We start from the raw sequence: 16636 nt of genomic DNA, 5'->3' as shown, positions 1-16636 counted from the left end.
GTATTAAGCACAGAGGTGGATGCAGCGTCTTGTTCTGCTTAAGCACAAGTGCTTCGGGTCCGAGTTTGTCAAGCATTCTGGGGAGCTGTCACCTTTCAAGCCCCAGGCTTTATTCCTGGGGTTCTAAGGGAGCTCTACCCACGCCTGGCTGCTCTCCTTCCCCTCTTCTCCCGAGGGGAAGGAATTCAAACCGTCGGACAGCTGATTTACGCTGTCCAAACGGTTCTAAACGCGATCCCGAAGCAGACGATCCATGGGACCGTCTTCAACGCAGCAGAGCCAACCGGAAGTCTCGACAGTCCAGTCTCTTCTTGAAAGCTTCCAGTGATGAAGCTCCCACAACTTCTGAAGGCAAGCTGTTCTATTGGTTAATTGTTCTCATTCCCCACTCAAAGCTGGAGAAGCTTCTTGGATGAGAAATGAAACGTCTTCAAAGAAAAACCAGAAAGTTCATTGCCTCTTGAAAAAGCACCTTTGTTGCACATGGTGGTTACGTAATAGCGAGGACTTTGGCAACCAGTTGGAAGTGTGAACTAGTTGCCAAGATTTTAAATTTACAGATTTTTAAATTCACAGGGGTTTAAATTTGGTTTTAAGATTTATATTTATATTTTTAATATTCGGCATTAGAATAAGTTTTTTAATAGTTATTTTAATTGTATATAAATGTTTTATGTGCCTGTGAACCGCCCTGAGTCCTTCGGGAGATAGGGCGGTATACAAATTTGAATAAATAAAAAAATAAAAAAATAAATAAAGTGTCCAGATTGTGGGGTGCTGGGATGGCTGGAACTTCAATGACTAGTTGTAACTAATTGTAACCAAACCTTGTAACTTTGAACTATTGCTGAACAAATTGTAGATGAGGACTACCTGTAATAAAATGTCATGCATAATTTATTCATTTTTGAAATTCTATACCCAATACCTAGTTGATCCTAATTTTTAATTTTTAAAGGTTTGTTATACTAAAAAAAATAACATCCAGGTTCGGGTGCATAGTGAAGTTTATGATCCAGAGACCAGGGTACACCACACAACGAATGTCTTCCATTTCACATTTATGATAGAGAAGGAAATACCAGATGTTGTTCCCAAGACATATGGTGGTAAGTAATGCTTTCAATATCTCACTGTCTGTGTGAATAAAAAAATAATTTATAATTTATAATGAATGAATTTAAAAGTAATGACCTTTAGAAATATGAGCCTGCTTGTTTTTTCCCCCCTCATAGCTTCATTTATCTGGTGCTATAGCATACTAATCTATGCTATCAGTTTTCAGATTACTTTCAGTATTTTATCTGTCATGTCCTTTATTAGTATTGATCTTCAGTTTCTCCAATTTGTATTATACAAATTATTTTAAATTAAAGAACTAATTAAGCATTCTTGTGATGATAAACATAGGAACACTTGTTTTATCTATCTGGAAAGAGCAGGCTTAAAAATTTAAGACAATTAATATTTAAAGAAAATTGTGAAAAATATAAAAAGCCCTGAGCATCCAACTGATTGTAATCTTAGGAAACTTGATATTTGTGCTTTTCTTTCAGAATCTATGTTGTATTTGGATGGAAAAAGGCACTTTGATTCAGTTATGAAAGAAAACACAACATAGGATCAGCACGGAATTATAGCTTTTGATGGCCTTGGAAAGTTCAAACATAGTAGTTATCAAAAAGAACAGAAAAGTATTTTTACTCCAAAAACAGTACAGAAATATTATAAAGGTTTTATATTTCTATCCAAGTATATTTGTTGCTATTTATACAAAAATTTTAATGTTCTCATTGCATATATTCTTCATATGTTTAAGCATGAAAAAAATATAGAATATCTTGCTGAGGTCCAATTATGATTGGGATGGGCAAAATATTGTGTAAATAAATCAGTAGCAAAAGGAAAAAAGTTACCTTTGAGTAGGAAGTATGGAAAATAGTATAGAATAATGCTCCTGAATATCTTTCATACTTTTAAAAACTTGTGCATTATTTAAAGTCATGCAACCTATAGTGGGAACACTATATTGGGCCAATTAAGACATTTTCCCCCTTTCCCTTTGGATCGGGGTGAAATGCTCCTAGTTTGGACTGGATCACTTGATCCGGTAGCGATGGTGGCTGGTGGTTCAGAGAACCAGTAGCAAAAATCTCTGGCCTCTCCCCCTGCCCCTGCTGAGCCGTGCCATCATCAGGTTTTTTTTTTACTTTTAAAAGCATTTTTTCTTCAGCCAAAAAAATGCCTTTAAAAGTAAAAAAAAGCCTTTGATGATCCCGCGGCTCAGCTGGGATCATCAGAACCCTTTAAACTCTTTTTTTTAACAACCTCTTAGGCCAAAGAGGTTGTAAAAAAAAAAGGTTTTAAAAGGCTCCTCTGGTGATCCCAGCTGAGTTGCCTGATCACCAGAACCTTTAAAAAACATGTTTTCTACAAGCTCTTCAGCCGAAGAGGTTGTTAAAACAATCCTTTTAAGGGGTTCTGGGCTACAATCAGGCAACTTCAGCTGGGATCGTCAGAGGAGCCTTTTAAAATCTTTTTTTCCTCTGGCGATCCCAGATGAGTTTCCTGATCATCACAGCTTTTAAAATCATTTTTTAACAACCTCTTACAACAGCCCCCACCCATGCCCACCCAATTGCCCCATCCTCACTTACTTAATTGCTGCTTATTTGCTTTGCTTCGGCTGCTGCAATCAGTTGCATCAGCTAGCAACTGAATCTGCCTGCCTGCAATCCATCTCCTCGGTGAGCAACTCAATCTACTTGCCTCCAATTAGGTAAGTAAACTATTAAAAAATAGTTAATTATGTTTTTTTTAAGGAGTTGGGGTTTTTTAGATAGCAATTTAAAGTTCAGGTAGTTTTAAATTTAGCTGCTTTTATCTAAAACAGGTCTCCAACCTTAGTAACTTTAAGGCTTGTGGACTTCAACTCCCAGAGTTCCTCAGCCAGCTTTCCTGGCTGAGGAACTCTGGGAGTTGAAGTCCTAAACCTGAAAGTTACTAAGGTTGGAGACCCTTGATCTAAAAAATATAAATAAAATAAAATAATAAAATAAAATATTTGTGCAGTTTTCTGAGATTTGGTCTGTTTCTGTAGTATTTCACTATAACTATACAAACACACAAAATCTCACAAAGCTGTATGTGGTATTGTGTGTGTGTGTGTGTGTGTATGTGTGTGTGAGTGAGTCAGTTGTGTTGTGTTGTGTGTGTGTAAAGTGTAAAAGTTGGTTTTTGAGCTTTTTGTGGCTGTGTGAGGTTCCTGCTTGTTGCAGGGGCCATTTTGGGTGAAGTGCAGCTGCTTTTACATTGTGTGTGAGTCAGTTGTGTTGTGTTGTGTGTGTGTAAAGTTTGAAAGTTGGTTTTTGGTACCTCTTATTGTTTTGTATACTTTGTTTATTATTTTTATTATTTATTGTTTTTGGCTACATCCACCCAATCATCTGACCACCAAGTCACACTCACCAATTAAGCCACGCCCAGAGAACCAGTAGGGAAAATTTTTAGATTTCACCCCTGCTTTGGATCCATAAAGAATCTCATTGTGCTGATTGGTAGTTGTTTTTTAAGTTTTTTAAAATTACCAGTTTCCCCAAAAATAAGACACACACCCCGAAAATAAGCCCTAGTTTAATAGGGACTATTAAGCCCTATTCCAAAAATAAGCCCTAGTTAAGACGCCAACCACTCTGTCCCACTATCTGCTTGCTCCCGGTCACAATGGGGCAGGAGGGCACATAGCACCACCACACTGTGAGGTGAGGCGAGGCAGGTGACGGGGGGAATTGCGATACTCACTCAGAACTCGTGTACCTCAAGGCCCCCACAGCCAGGCCTCTGCAACCTCTTCCTGCCCATTGAATGACCTGGCTGCCTGCCTGCCTCTTCTTTTTCACTTCCTTCCTGAGCTGGATGCACGGGTGTCAAACTCGATTTCATTGTGGGCTGCATCAAGGTTGTGTTTGACCTTGGGTGGGTGTGGGGTCATGGCCAGGGTGTGTGTGGCCAGGGTGAGCATGGCTAGCTTGGTTTTACTTATGTCAAGGGCACCTGTGGTGGCCAAGCTCTAAGGCAGGGTGTTGAGGGTAATCTGGGTTGACAACGAAAATTGTGGACTGTTGAGCAGAGTACCCTAAGCATGAAAATGACTGAGACTGGTTGTATACAATAACAGTCACTTGCAGACAAATTGGGGTTTGATATTCCTTTACTTTTAGGGAAAAGGCAAAGTCATAGTCCAAAAACAATCCATATAAAGTCAGTCTGTCAGGGATGTTACAAAGTCTTCTTACCGATGTAGACTTGTACAACAAATAAGGTCTTTTTCAGTTTGGCAAAACGCAGTTCAATTCACAACAGTCAGTATCTTGAGGAATCAGTAACTAGCCATGATCAAGCAATAATCATAAAGCTCAAATATACAGTTGCAGCATGTCATCAGGTTACAATGTTGTAGCGTCCCTGTAGATTCCCCACAAGCCATAATTTAGTAGTCCTTTTATACATTGGCTACAGAGCTCAACCAATCAGGATGCTTGCATGATGCAGCACAGCCTTAAAGCAATATCATGCCTTTTTACAAATATACATAGTTAGTTTATATATTGCCTGACCAACTAGTTAGGCAAATAACAATTTCCTGACATATTCCCCTTTGGACAGGTCAATGTATAATGGCTTACAATCTCAGCCCATAACTCTCACAACATGTTTTATATCTGATCGCACCTGCGGTTTTGTAAAATTATCGGCGATATTATTTTCTGACATACAATACTCCAGTTGTATCATATTATTTTGTATACATTGCCTTACATTTAGGTATCTAATGTCGGTATATTTAGATCTCGTTTTAACAGCTAAAGTAGTAGCCATTTTAATAGCTGTTTGATTATCTTCAAAAACAACAATTGTATTATGTACACTCAAACCTATATCTAACATCAATTGTCTATAGTAAATTAATTCTGTGCACAATAAAGACAAACAGGAAAATTCAGCCTCCATTGTCGACAAACTTATGTGCTGTTGCCTGATAGACTTCTACCCAATTAATGTATTTCCTAACATTATTGCGATACCTGATGTAGATTTTCTCGTAGCTAAATCAGTAGCAAAACTAGCATCAGCATATGCAGTCAGTATAAGATCACAGCTAGGTTCTAGATATAATGAATAATGCATTATTAGCTTCAAATATCAGTATCCGTTTTGCAGCTTGCCAATGCCTCTCAGTTGGTTCTGCATTATATCTAGCTAATTGGTTAACACAATAGGAAATATCAGGTCTAGACCAATTACTAATGTAAGATAAGCTACCTATCAAGGATTGATAAATCTCCCTGCTGAATACAGGACTTTGTATATTACCGTGTTTAAAATCCTGACTCATAGGTGTTTTTGCTGGTTTACACAGTTCCATATTGTAACGTTTCAGTAATTGGCTAATTTTATTAGATTGGGACAGTTTGTATCCTCTAGTTGTTTTCTCAATATCGAGACCTAAATAGTGTTTAATATTGCCAAGATTTCGTATTTTGAATATCTTTTGCAACATAGCAATAAGTTCTCTTGCTTCCTTTTCAGTTTTAGTTATAATGGCAATATTGTCTGTAAACAAGAGTAAAAATGAAACCAAACCATCTTTCTCTCGTTTAAAGAGACATTTGTCTGTTATACTTGCTTTAAAACCTATGGCATTTAATTCCTTCACTATACATTTATTCCATTCAAACCCTGATTGCTTTAAATCATAAAGACTCTTTTTTAATTTCCAGCAATCAGTTCGCCCATCTGTTCTAATATCTAATGGTTTTTTCATATAGATATCATGATGCAATGGTGCATGTAAATATGCTGTCTCAATATCTATATGAGTGATCTGATATTCATTTTTCACTGCCCACACAACATTGCTCTCAATGTGGTTGCTCTCAAACTGGGAGCAAAAACCTCATCATAATCTTTACCAGACTGAGCAAAGCCCTGAGCAATTAATCGTGCTTTATGGGTTACAATTCCATCAGCACCGGTCTTTAACTTATAAATCCATCTACAACCAATTAACCGTTCTCTTGGTGGTAACTTAACAGTTTCATACACACCTAACTCTGTTAATGAATTCAGTTCTTTATCCATAGCTTCTTTCCAAGCTAACTGGTCTTTTTCAGGATACATTCTAATATCATCATAGTTAGAAGGTTCTATGTTTATTTGATAAACAACATTCGCTTGATACCTATCGGGTGGACGCCTTACCCTTGTAGATCTTTTAGGTAATACAGGATTCATAACTGGTCTTTCATCTAATTCCTCCCCTAAACTTTCTTTTTCTTTTATAATAGATTCTGCTTCATCTATTTCTTCTTCAGGGGTATTATTGAATATTTGATCATCAATAATAAAATTATCCTCCTTTCTGTAATTAGCTTGCTCAAGCTTATCCCTACCTTCATGCTCCAGGAATTTGCACTAACACTACGATAAATACTAGTGGTACCTGGGGCCCAAAATCTAAATGACCTGTGATTAGATTCATACCCAAGAATGATGAATTCACTACATTGTTTAACACATGGTTAGCACACATTATGGCTTCACCCCAAAGTGATTCTGGTAGACTAGAATCTGCTAACATAGATCTAGCCATGGCTTGCAGTGTTTGACCTCTGCGTTCTACATAAGTGTTATGTTGTGGTCTATAAGGGGCAGAACGTTTATGTTCAATACCTGCCTCCAGGTATTAACATTTTCTCTAATCTAAGATTAGTAAACTCAGTACCATTGTCTGTTACTAAGCAAACTACTTATTATCATAAACTGAGTTAGCATTAGCCACTACAGCTGGATTATCCTTCAGTATGAATAAATCCTTTTCTAATTTTGTGGTAACACATCTATCTTCCTTTTCTATTAGGCATTTATCTCCCCTAAAGGTTATTACAAATCCAGCTTGTGCTAAGGCTTTAACAGATAATAGGTTGTATTTTAGTTTCGGTATACTGCTCATTGGCAACTGCTCAACAGTCCACGACCTTGGTTGTGAACCCAGATTACCGTTAACATTCCCCAGACCCTCCCTCCCTCTCATTAGATCCATCCTTCCTTCCTTCCTTCCTTCCTTCCTCTTCGTTTACCACTTCCCTTTCCTCCCTTACTCACTTCCCATCTTTCTTTCTTTCTTTTTCTTTTTTTGGTCTTTCCTCTTTCCTTTTCTCATTTTCTGTTCCTTCTTGGATGCTTAAATGCAGAAGGGGAAACATTTCTCCTTTTGTTTTGTTTTGCTAGTTTTCTGCCAGTGAAACCGGAGCTTAGGGAGGCTGCGCTCAGGCCCCCTGAGCCCTGTTTTTGGCTGTGATGGCCTCCTGCAGTACTGTTTTGCTGTCAAGAGGCCCTAGTGTGGCCAGATCTAAGCACCCCATGGGCCGGATTCGGCTCATGTGCCTTGAGTGTGACACCCCTGTTATGGAGGATGGTGGGAGAAGCTCGGTCCCTTTATTCTGCTGTTTCAAAGCCAGGGGAAAGTGACCACTGTTGTGCATTAGCCATGTCTGCTGCTGGAGGGGCTTTCTTGTCCCCACTGCCCTGCCCTACCCTGCAGGTCACCTGTCTGGCAGCAGCTCCTGCCTCCTCCTCCACCTGCTGCTTTGGTCCTGTGGTACTACCTCACGCTGCCTGGTCCCTGTTTTCCATTTCAATGGCAGCAGATCTGGACACCTGCAGCTCTAGAGGCCATCAGTTCTGCCACCGCATTTCAGTATCAATGCCAGCCTTGCCCTCCAGCAGGCCTGGGCAGCTGCTGAAGAGAGACGGGCCAGTTTTACTGCCTGGAGCCCTTGGGAGGTTGCCTTGCCCCTTGCTTTCCAGCCCGCTCTCCTCAGGGCAGGCTGTCTGTGTGCCCCACTCTGTGCTCACACCAGAAGCAGGATTGAAACTTTGGCTTCTCTCCAGAAGGGTGAAGCGACCTGGCAAGCAGAAGGGTATGACTTTTCACCTGGCTCTTTGTGCCTTTCTGTTTTTGTTTTTTTTCCTGGACAGACCTTTTCTCACACCCTGGCCGCTTTGTCTTTCATTTTGTCTTTTTCACACAGCAGGCAGTGAGCCTGGGACAAATCAGAAACTGAAATTAGTGCTGTTTTCATAACAATAAGCTATGACTAATTCCTGCTGTCACAGGAATATTTTTGGATTAATAAATGTCTCATGAATCTTGTTCAGACTGAGAGAATATCATGACCTTTTATATACATCATAGTAATGTTGTAGTTTATAAGGAAATATGGACTCTGAATTTTTAAATCTGAGTTATTGATACTTCCCAGGCTCTTAAATAATCTTTTTATAAAGTTTACCTACATTGAGTAAAATGTCTACTTAATAAAACTTTAAGCAGTTATTTGAATTGCAATTATTTAAACAGGATTAAATAGGGGCACTTATTTCAGCTTTTCACCTGAACAATATTGGCAACAGGCTTGAGTGCTACTTTGCTCTAAGACCACAGCAAGCATCACTGAATTTTCAGTAGTTAGGGATATGCAGGTATTTATTTTAAACATTTTGTTTCTATTTTGCCTGTACAAATAGCCCTCTATGTTCGCAATTTCTATTTTCTTCTACTTCAGGATACTCCTCCTGTCATTAATAGAATGCTTAGTATGAATAAACTGCTAAATCCAAGTGAGACAATGTTTGTTAATTAGTGTATCTTATGACATGACTGTAATATCTTTTGTCTGAATCAAGTATACTGATCAATATATGCCATAACCTCAGGTTTAGTACAATGCTGTATCTTTGTCATGAGTTGAATTTTGTTCAAAGATGGTGCCAATAAAGGCTGCCTCGGTGAAATGCTCTCTAATGGTTTCTTTATTTCTAATTATTCTCTGTGACTCACTATGGATTTCCTACTCACGAGACCACCTGCTAAAAATTAAGCAACATTTCTTTAAGGAGCAACTTTCTGTGATCTCACCACCCCCCCGCCTTTACAAATGCGGAGGACATTCTAACACAGAAAGAGGCAATTTCCCCGGAGCCATGGATTACCAAAAAAACCAAACGGCGGAAGCGACGAAGGATTGGTAAAGGGGGGGGGGGTTTCTAATCAATCTAAGAAATAAGAGAAATAAAACTCCTCTTCCTTCAATTTTCCTAAACAATGTATGTTCACTTGCTAATAAGATGGATGAAATACTCCTCTTAAACAGATACAATTCTGATTTTCACAATTCAGCAGTCCTATGCTTCTCTGAAACCTGGTTAAATGAATCAATTGAAGATAGCAGCCTGCATATCCCAGAGTTTCAGATTGAACGATCAGACAGAATTACCGAAACATCTGGTAAAAAGAAGGGAGGAGGCTTATGCTTATATATCAACAACAGTTGGTGCCGGGATTTAACTAGAATATACAATTTCTGTGACGAAAGCCTAGAGACATTAATTATCAACTGCAAACCATACTATTCGCCTCATGAATTTTCCTCATTTCTTCTAATTGCTGTTTATGTTCCTCCACAAGCCTGTGTAAACAAGGCATTACAAACTCTAGCTGACCAAATCATGGAGGCTGAAGCCAAATACCCAGATTCACTGGCCATTATTTTGGGAGATCTAAACAAGGCAAACTTAAGGAAAGAGCTACCAAAATTCTTTCAGCATGTCAATTGTCCCACTAGAGGCAAGAATACTTTAGACCATTGCTACACAACACTAAAAGATGCTTAGCGGTCTTTACCACGGGCAGCTATAGGACACTCTGATCACTGCATGATTCACTTTGTACCTGCTTACAGGCAAAGACTTAAAACCACAAAACCAACAATTAAATCAATGAAGACCTGGACTGAGGAGGCAAAATTAAAGCTACAGGCCTGTTTGACCGCACTGATTGGAATATTTTTTAAAGATACCTCTGCAAACCTGGATGAACTCACAGATATTGTAACATCATATGTCAGCATCTGTGAAGACCTATGTGTACCGACAAGGAACTTGCGAATATACAGTAACAACAAACCTTGGTTCACAGCTAAACTTAAGCAGCTACGTCGTTCCAAAGAGGAAGCCTACAGAAAAGGTGATAAAATGCTGTACAATTAGGCCAGAAATGTAGTAACGAGAGATCAGAGCAGCAAAAAGAAGCTACTCTGAAAAGCTAAAGAATCAGTTCTCAACAAATGAACCAGCAAACAAGTGGAAAACTCTTAAAAATATCACCGGCTATGGCAAACCTCCTTCCCAGGCTGAAGGATGACCTGGCAGATGACCTGAATGAGTTTTACTGCAGGTTTGAAAGGAAACTACAGCCACCTATCTCCACAACACCCATCTCAGACACACTAACAACAGCCAAGCCTCCTACATCTGACACATCCCATTGGGTTCACAACCCTTAGTGATCACAGAAAAGGAAGTGCAGGACCTATTTCACAGACAAAAGCCAGGAAAAGCTCCAGGACCAGACAAGATAACTCCTTCTTGCTTAAAAGTCTGTGCTGACCAATTGGCCCCCATCGTCACCCGTATCTTCAATAAATCACTAGAGATGTGCTATGTTCCTTCTTGCTTCAAACACTCTACCATCATCCCAGTGCCAAAGAAGCCCACAATCAAGGAACTGAATTACTATAGACCAGTTGCTTTAGCATCTGTAGTCATGAAAACCTTTGAAAGGCTAGTGCTGTCCCACTTGAAAACCATCACGGATCCGCTGTTAGACCCCTTGCAATTTGCATACCGAGCAAATAGATCAACAGATGATGCTGTTAATATGGCTCTGCACTACATCCTACAACATCTTGAATCTCCAAAGACCTATGCAAGGGTCCTCTTTGTAGACTTTAGTTCAGCATTCAATACCATCATTCCATACACTCTTCTAACTAAGCTAAACCAGCTATAGGTTACCTGAACAGACTTGTAAGTGGATCACAAGCTTCCTAACAAACAGGAAGCAGCAGGTGAAGCTAAGCAGGGTCACATCAGATACCTGTACAATTAGCACAGGGGCCTCCCAAGGCTGTGTGCTCTCCCCATTTCTCTTCTCTCTGTATACCAATGACTGCATCTCCAACGATCCATCTGTTAAATTACTGAAGTTCGCAGATGACACAACAGTGATCGGTCTTATTCGAGACAATGATGAATCTGCATACAGACAGGAGGTTGAATGACTAGTCTTATGGTGCGACCAAAACAATCTGGAACTGAACACACTCAAAACCGTAGAAATGGTGGTAGACTTTAGGAGAAACCCTTCCATACTTCCACCTCTCAAAATACTAGACAACACAGTATCAGCAGTAGAAAACTTCAAATTTCTAGGTTCTATCATATCGCAAGATCTAAAATGGACAACTAACATCAAAAACATCATCAAAAAAGGACAACAAAGAATGTTCTTTCTGCGCCAACTCAGAAAGCTCAAACTGCCCAAGGAGCTGCTGATGCAGTTCTACAGAGGAATTATTGAGTCTGTCATTTGCACCTCTATAACTGTCTGGTTTGGTTTTGCAACCCAACAAGAAAGACACAGACTTCAGAGGATAATTAGAACTGCAGAAAAAACAATGGCTACCAACCTGCCTTCCATTGAGGACCTGTATACTGCACGAATCAAGAAGAGGGCCGTGAAAATATTTACAGATCCCTCACATCCTGGACATAAACTGTTTCAACTCCTACCCTCAAAACGACGCTATAGAGCACTGCACACCAGAACAACTAGACACAAGAACAGTTTTTTTCCTAACGCCATCACTCTGCTAAACAAATAATTCCCTCAACACTGTCAAACTATTTACTAAATCTGCACTATTAATCTTCTCATTGCTCCCATCACCCATCTCCTTCCACTTATGACTGTATGACTGTAACTTTGTTGCTGGTAATCCTTATGGTTTATATTGATATTGATTGTTTCCTGATTGCTTATTTGTATCCTATGATTATCACTAAGTGTTGTATCATTAAGTGTAAATTTGTACCCTATGACCATCATTAACCATTGTAAGTGTTGTACCTTGATGAAGGTATCTTTTCTTTTATGTACACTGAGAACATATGCACCAAGACAAATTCCTTGTGTGTCCAATCACACTTGGCCAATAAATTCTATTCTATTCTATTCTATTCTATTCTATTCTATTCTATTCTATTCTATTCTATTCTATTCTATTCTATTCTATTCTATTCTATTCATGCAGAATACAATGTTCCATTTCTTGACTATATGAGATAATAATAATGATGAAAACGATAATAATAAAAATAAAAAATAGATCAATGGCAGACTGAAAATTATCTGTTACGAAAAGATCCAAGATGTTAGCTTTGATATTTAAAAATTTAGATAGCTAGGAATTAATATAATTTAGAAACCCTATTCTGTCTATTTTTTATTTTGGATTTTAAGGTCATGAAAAATGCTTTTTGATTGCACAATCAAAATAAAATAAAATTGGCCACAACTATGGAAATTTTCAAGTGTCAATTCTTTTCTAAAAACCACTGTACAGATTTTGGTAAGCATGTGGCATGTCAATTATAACGATCCACTATATGGGATCCACTATGTTATTCTCCAAAAACTCTGCAAAACTATTTAGTTGGGGTAGCTTTTTAGAAGTGAAAGTGTCACAGACAGAACTGATCATAAGTAAAAGAACAACAATCCTACTGCAGACAGTTACATCTATGTAATTTATGTGGTGGTTTATTACTCACAGGAAATAACTGCTCCTTCAGGTTCTCTAATATACTTGGTTTCCTTAGAAGTATTTCTTTGCAATATGCAATAATCTGATATGATTTTTGCTTTTATTATAAGTTTTTTCATCAGGACTTTCTAATTAAAGCTTGCTTTCAGAAACCATGGTTGGGAAAATAAAACTGATCTTGCACATTGGAACACTGCTATTGAATATTCTGTCTCTTCATAATCTATATATATAAAAGCGAAATACAACTCACGCATCATCACAAAATCTCCAGAACCGTAAAGCCTACAAACTTGAAATTTGCCACGTATGTTCCTCTTGGCTGCTAGGTGCTCACTAAGAAAGGATTTTTCAAAATGACCATCAAAGCATTAGTATTTCCTATATTATGATTGCCACCACACTCTGATGCTAAGGTGTTCTACTCCCCCTCCCCACCTGAAAAGTAATCTGTTCCAAATGCAAAACACAAGCAGAGGAGAGGAGTTTCAGTTTCAGTTTTACTTTCACAGCAGCAAGCAGGGGGTAGGATAGGGGAGGCTTCTATGGGTCAAGGCTGAGGGAGAGAAGGGGATAGGATAGGAGAGGTCTCTGGGTGGCAAGGCTGAGGGAGAAAAGGGGATAGGATAGGGGAGGCTTCTGTGGGGCAAGCCTGAGGCAGAGACGGGGATAGGATAGGAGATGTTTCTGTGGGGCAAGCCTGAGGGAGAGAAGGGAAGAGGAGAGGCCGATCATAACTACTCAATAATTTTCAAGCTGTGTTGATTTATTAAGTCTGATCACATAGTTTCGTAGCTGAGCACGGGTATTCAGCTAGTCTCTCTCTATATAAAAGCCAAATACCACCCACTCATCATGAAATCTCCAGAACTGTAAAGCCTACAAACTTGAAATTTGGCACGTATGTTCCTCTTGGCTTCTAGGTGCCTGCTAAGGAAGAATTTTTCAAATGACCATTAGATCATTAGCATTTCATATATAGTATTATATTCACATGCTCTGATGCTAAGGAGTTAGATGTTCTACTCCCCCTCCCCACCTGAAAAGAACTCTGTTCCAACTGCCAGTTGCCTTATATTAACCCTTCCCCACCTGAAAAGAACTCTGTTCCAACTGCCAGTTGCCTCACATTCTGTTATCTCAGTTCAAACTGACACACATTCCATTCCTTCACTCAGAAGTGGTCTGGGACTCCTTACAGTACTAAACATAACTACCTCACCAAAATGTCTATGCCTTCCACCTATAGAACTGCTTCTGAATTCAAGGTGGTGGGAGAGATATTCCCTTATGAGTTTCAATCACTGACCACCACTGAGCCAACGGATTGTGAACCGAATTTCTCCTGCATAGTGTCCCAGCCCCAAATCACTTCTTACACTGACCACCTCAGTTCAGACGAATCTGTTCCTTCTACTGTAACACCATTTAAAGGGAAAAAGGGGGAAAAACGCAGGAAAGGATTTACAGATGTGATTAGGAAAACAAAAGTAAGGGAAGCTGCAAAAATGTATCATCAAAATCATCCCAAAGTCAATAGAGAGGCTGTAAAAAAGTGTGCATCTAATAATTCCTATGTTAATCAGGCAGTTACAGCTAAATACAATACAATTACAAATACAAATACAATGAAAAGGTATTACAAAACAGATCAATGCCTTGGACTAATAAGTATTTATCTGGTTTTAAATATGAAACTCCATTATTACTCCAGGGAAAAGGTTGTTGATCTTGGACCATGATTACCCTGTGCCTGGTGCCGTGCCCTGAAGTGATGAGACTCCTGGGATGTGCTGCAGTGGCGGTAAAGTCCAGCTGACTCCCCTTGTGTCCTACACAGCCACCAGCATGCAATGGCATAGCACTTTCTTTCTGCTGCCTGGAAGTACAACTAATAGTGAAACTTATTGTTTGGAATATTTAATTTAGCCATTGCATTCTCTAAACCAGCAGTCACCAACCAGTGGTCCGCAGACCACTGGTGGTCCACAAGAAAATTTTGGTGGTCCGTGGAGAAATCTTCATATTTTTGCTGGTGCACCCTGTTGGGGACCAATGGGCCAGTCCTGTGAGTGTGACTACTACAGCTCTGGAATATGGGACTAGACATGGCAGGGCTGGAAATGTGCAACTTTGCAGGTGGTGCAATACGCAAAAGGAGCACAGCGCTCTCTGTCCGGAATGAAGTAATGGTGCTGTTGCCATGGCAGGGGAGGGGCGGTGCAAGCGGGCCGAAGCAGCGATTGCGATGTCTGAAAGCTTGCACTTGTGCAGCATCAGCATTCCGCCTCGGTATATATACGCCAGCCGCTGGTGCAAAGCAGCCTTCGTGTCAGCTTGCCTCAGATTAATGTTTAAGAAAATAAAGACCCAACTCCATCATTTTGAAGAGATTGGTAATTTTTACTAAACAAGTCAGATTGCAAACAAAGCTAAACCAGAACTGAAAGTATACTAAAAACACAGACGTCATATCCTCTCCTGAACCCTCCTCCCATTAGAGTTCAAACAGTCATAATCCAATGTCGTCTTCCTCCTTGGCCACATGTAGTTTCACTTCCGATATTCTCCCTCTGTAAATCTTCTGGATGGAATGTGAAGCAGGCAATTCCCGTTACATTCACGCGCCAAATCAGTTCAAACGTCTGTTTGAAAGACTATCTACTCCTACACCTACAATGTCAGCCGAACGCTGACAACAGTACAAACCTCCCCCCTCCTCCATAAATCATGTAAGACATTCAGTAAGAAGAAAACCTTTAACGAAGTAATAAAACAGTAAAACAGTCTAGCAGGAGAAATACACTTAAATAAAGCAGAGGCTGACATTCGCCCCTCCTTTGAAAAAGAACGTTAGTCCTGGAAAAGAAAAGAGAAATGTTAGGGTTTATCAGGATATTTGTCATAAAATTGTGCTAACTTTTTGGGGGCACAAACATCTTCTTTGTTAACCCATTCTGCTTGTGATAGAGGAAAGTGTTTCCAAGCTACCAAATATTGGATTTCATGTCTATATTTTCTAGAGTCTAGGATTTCCTTAACTTCAAAATGTTCTTTCCCTTCTATGAGGATTGGTACAGGGGGCTCAGTAGGATTAGCCCTAAGGGGTTAGAAGCTAACGTGGAAAACTGGGTGAATTCTTCTCAAAGATTTTGGCAGTTCTAGTTGGACAGTCACTAGATTAATGATTTTCACAATGGGGAATGGTCCCACATATTTCGGACCAAGTTTTTTCAATTTCTTTGTAGTTTGCAAATATTTAGTGGACAAGAAAACTTTATCTCCTACTTGAAACTTTTTCTCAGGAGCTCTCTTTTTATCTGCTTGTTTCTTGTGTGTGCGATGTGCATCTTCTATTGGTTTACGTGTACTTTTCCATGTACTTTGCAATTGCTCTATCCATTCAGCCAGTAATGGAATCGATGGTTTTTGTTCAGGGAATTCAGGAATGGGGACAAATTCTTGACCTGAAGCCATTTTGAACGGGGTGAACCCAGTGCTGCTATGAACAGAATTATTGTAGGCTACTTTTGCAAAAGGTAGTAGGTCCGCCCAATTATCTTGTTGATAATTAATGTAACATCATAGATATTGTTCCAGTACCAAGTTCGAGCGTTCACAACCCCCATTAGTTTGAGGATGGTGGGAAGAGCTTAATCCTTGGGCGGAGCCTATCAGCTGCAAAAACTCTTTCCAAAATTGAGAAGTGAATTGCACCCCCCAGTCTGAGATTACCCATTCCGGAACTCCATGGAATCTGTAGGTGTGTTTCACAAACAGCTTTGCCAAAGTTTTTAAAGAAGGTATTTTGGATGAAGTGCACTTGTTTGGAGAACAGGTCCGTAACTACCCAGATCATTGTATTGCCTCCAATTTCGGGTAACTCCACTATGAAATCCATGGATATT

At 39.5% G+C, this 16636-nt stretch overlaps 1 protein-coding gene across 5 annotated transcripts in view; it reads left to right on the top strand.

The window, feature by feature from the left end:
• ACOT9 (acyl-CoA thioesterase 9) overlaps positions 1 to 15588 on the top strand; it is a 101065-nt gene extending 85477 nt beyond the window's left edge. For all 5 annotated transcript variants that reach the window (XM_058186713.1, XM_058186714.1, XM_058186715.1 and 2 more), the window contains 2 exons: positions 959 to 1109; positions 1557 to 15588. In XM_058186713.1, the coding sequence (XP_058042696.1) occupies positions 959 to 1109; positions 1557 to 1621 (216 nt within the window). In that variant the 3' untranslated portion in view covers positions 1622 to 15588. The remainder of the gene's footprint in view (positions 1 to 958; positions 1110 to 1556) is intronic.
• The last annotated feature ends 1048 nt before the right edge of the window (positions 15589 to 16636 follow it).

The sequence above is a fragment of the Ahaetulla prasina genome, chromosome 5, assembly GCF_028640845.1.
Source record: "Ahaetulla prasina isolate Xishuangbanna chromosome 5, ASM2864084v1, whole genome shotgun sequence".
Taxonomy (NCBI): Eukaryota; Metazoa; Chordata; class Lepidosauria; order Squamata; family Colubridae; genus Ahaetulla; species Ahaetulla prasina.
Note: the sequence above shows the minus strand (reverse complement) of the source record. Positions and strands in the feature narration are given on the sequence as shown.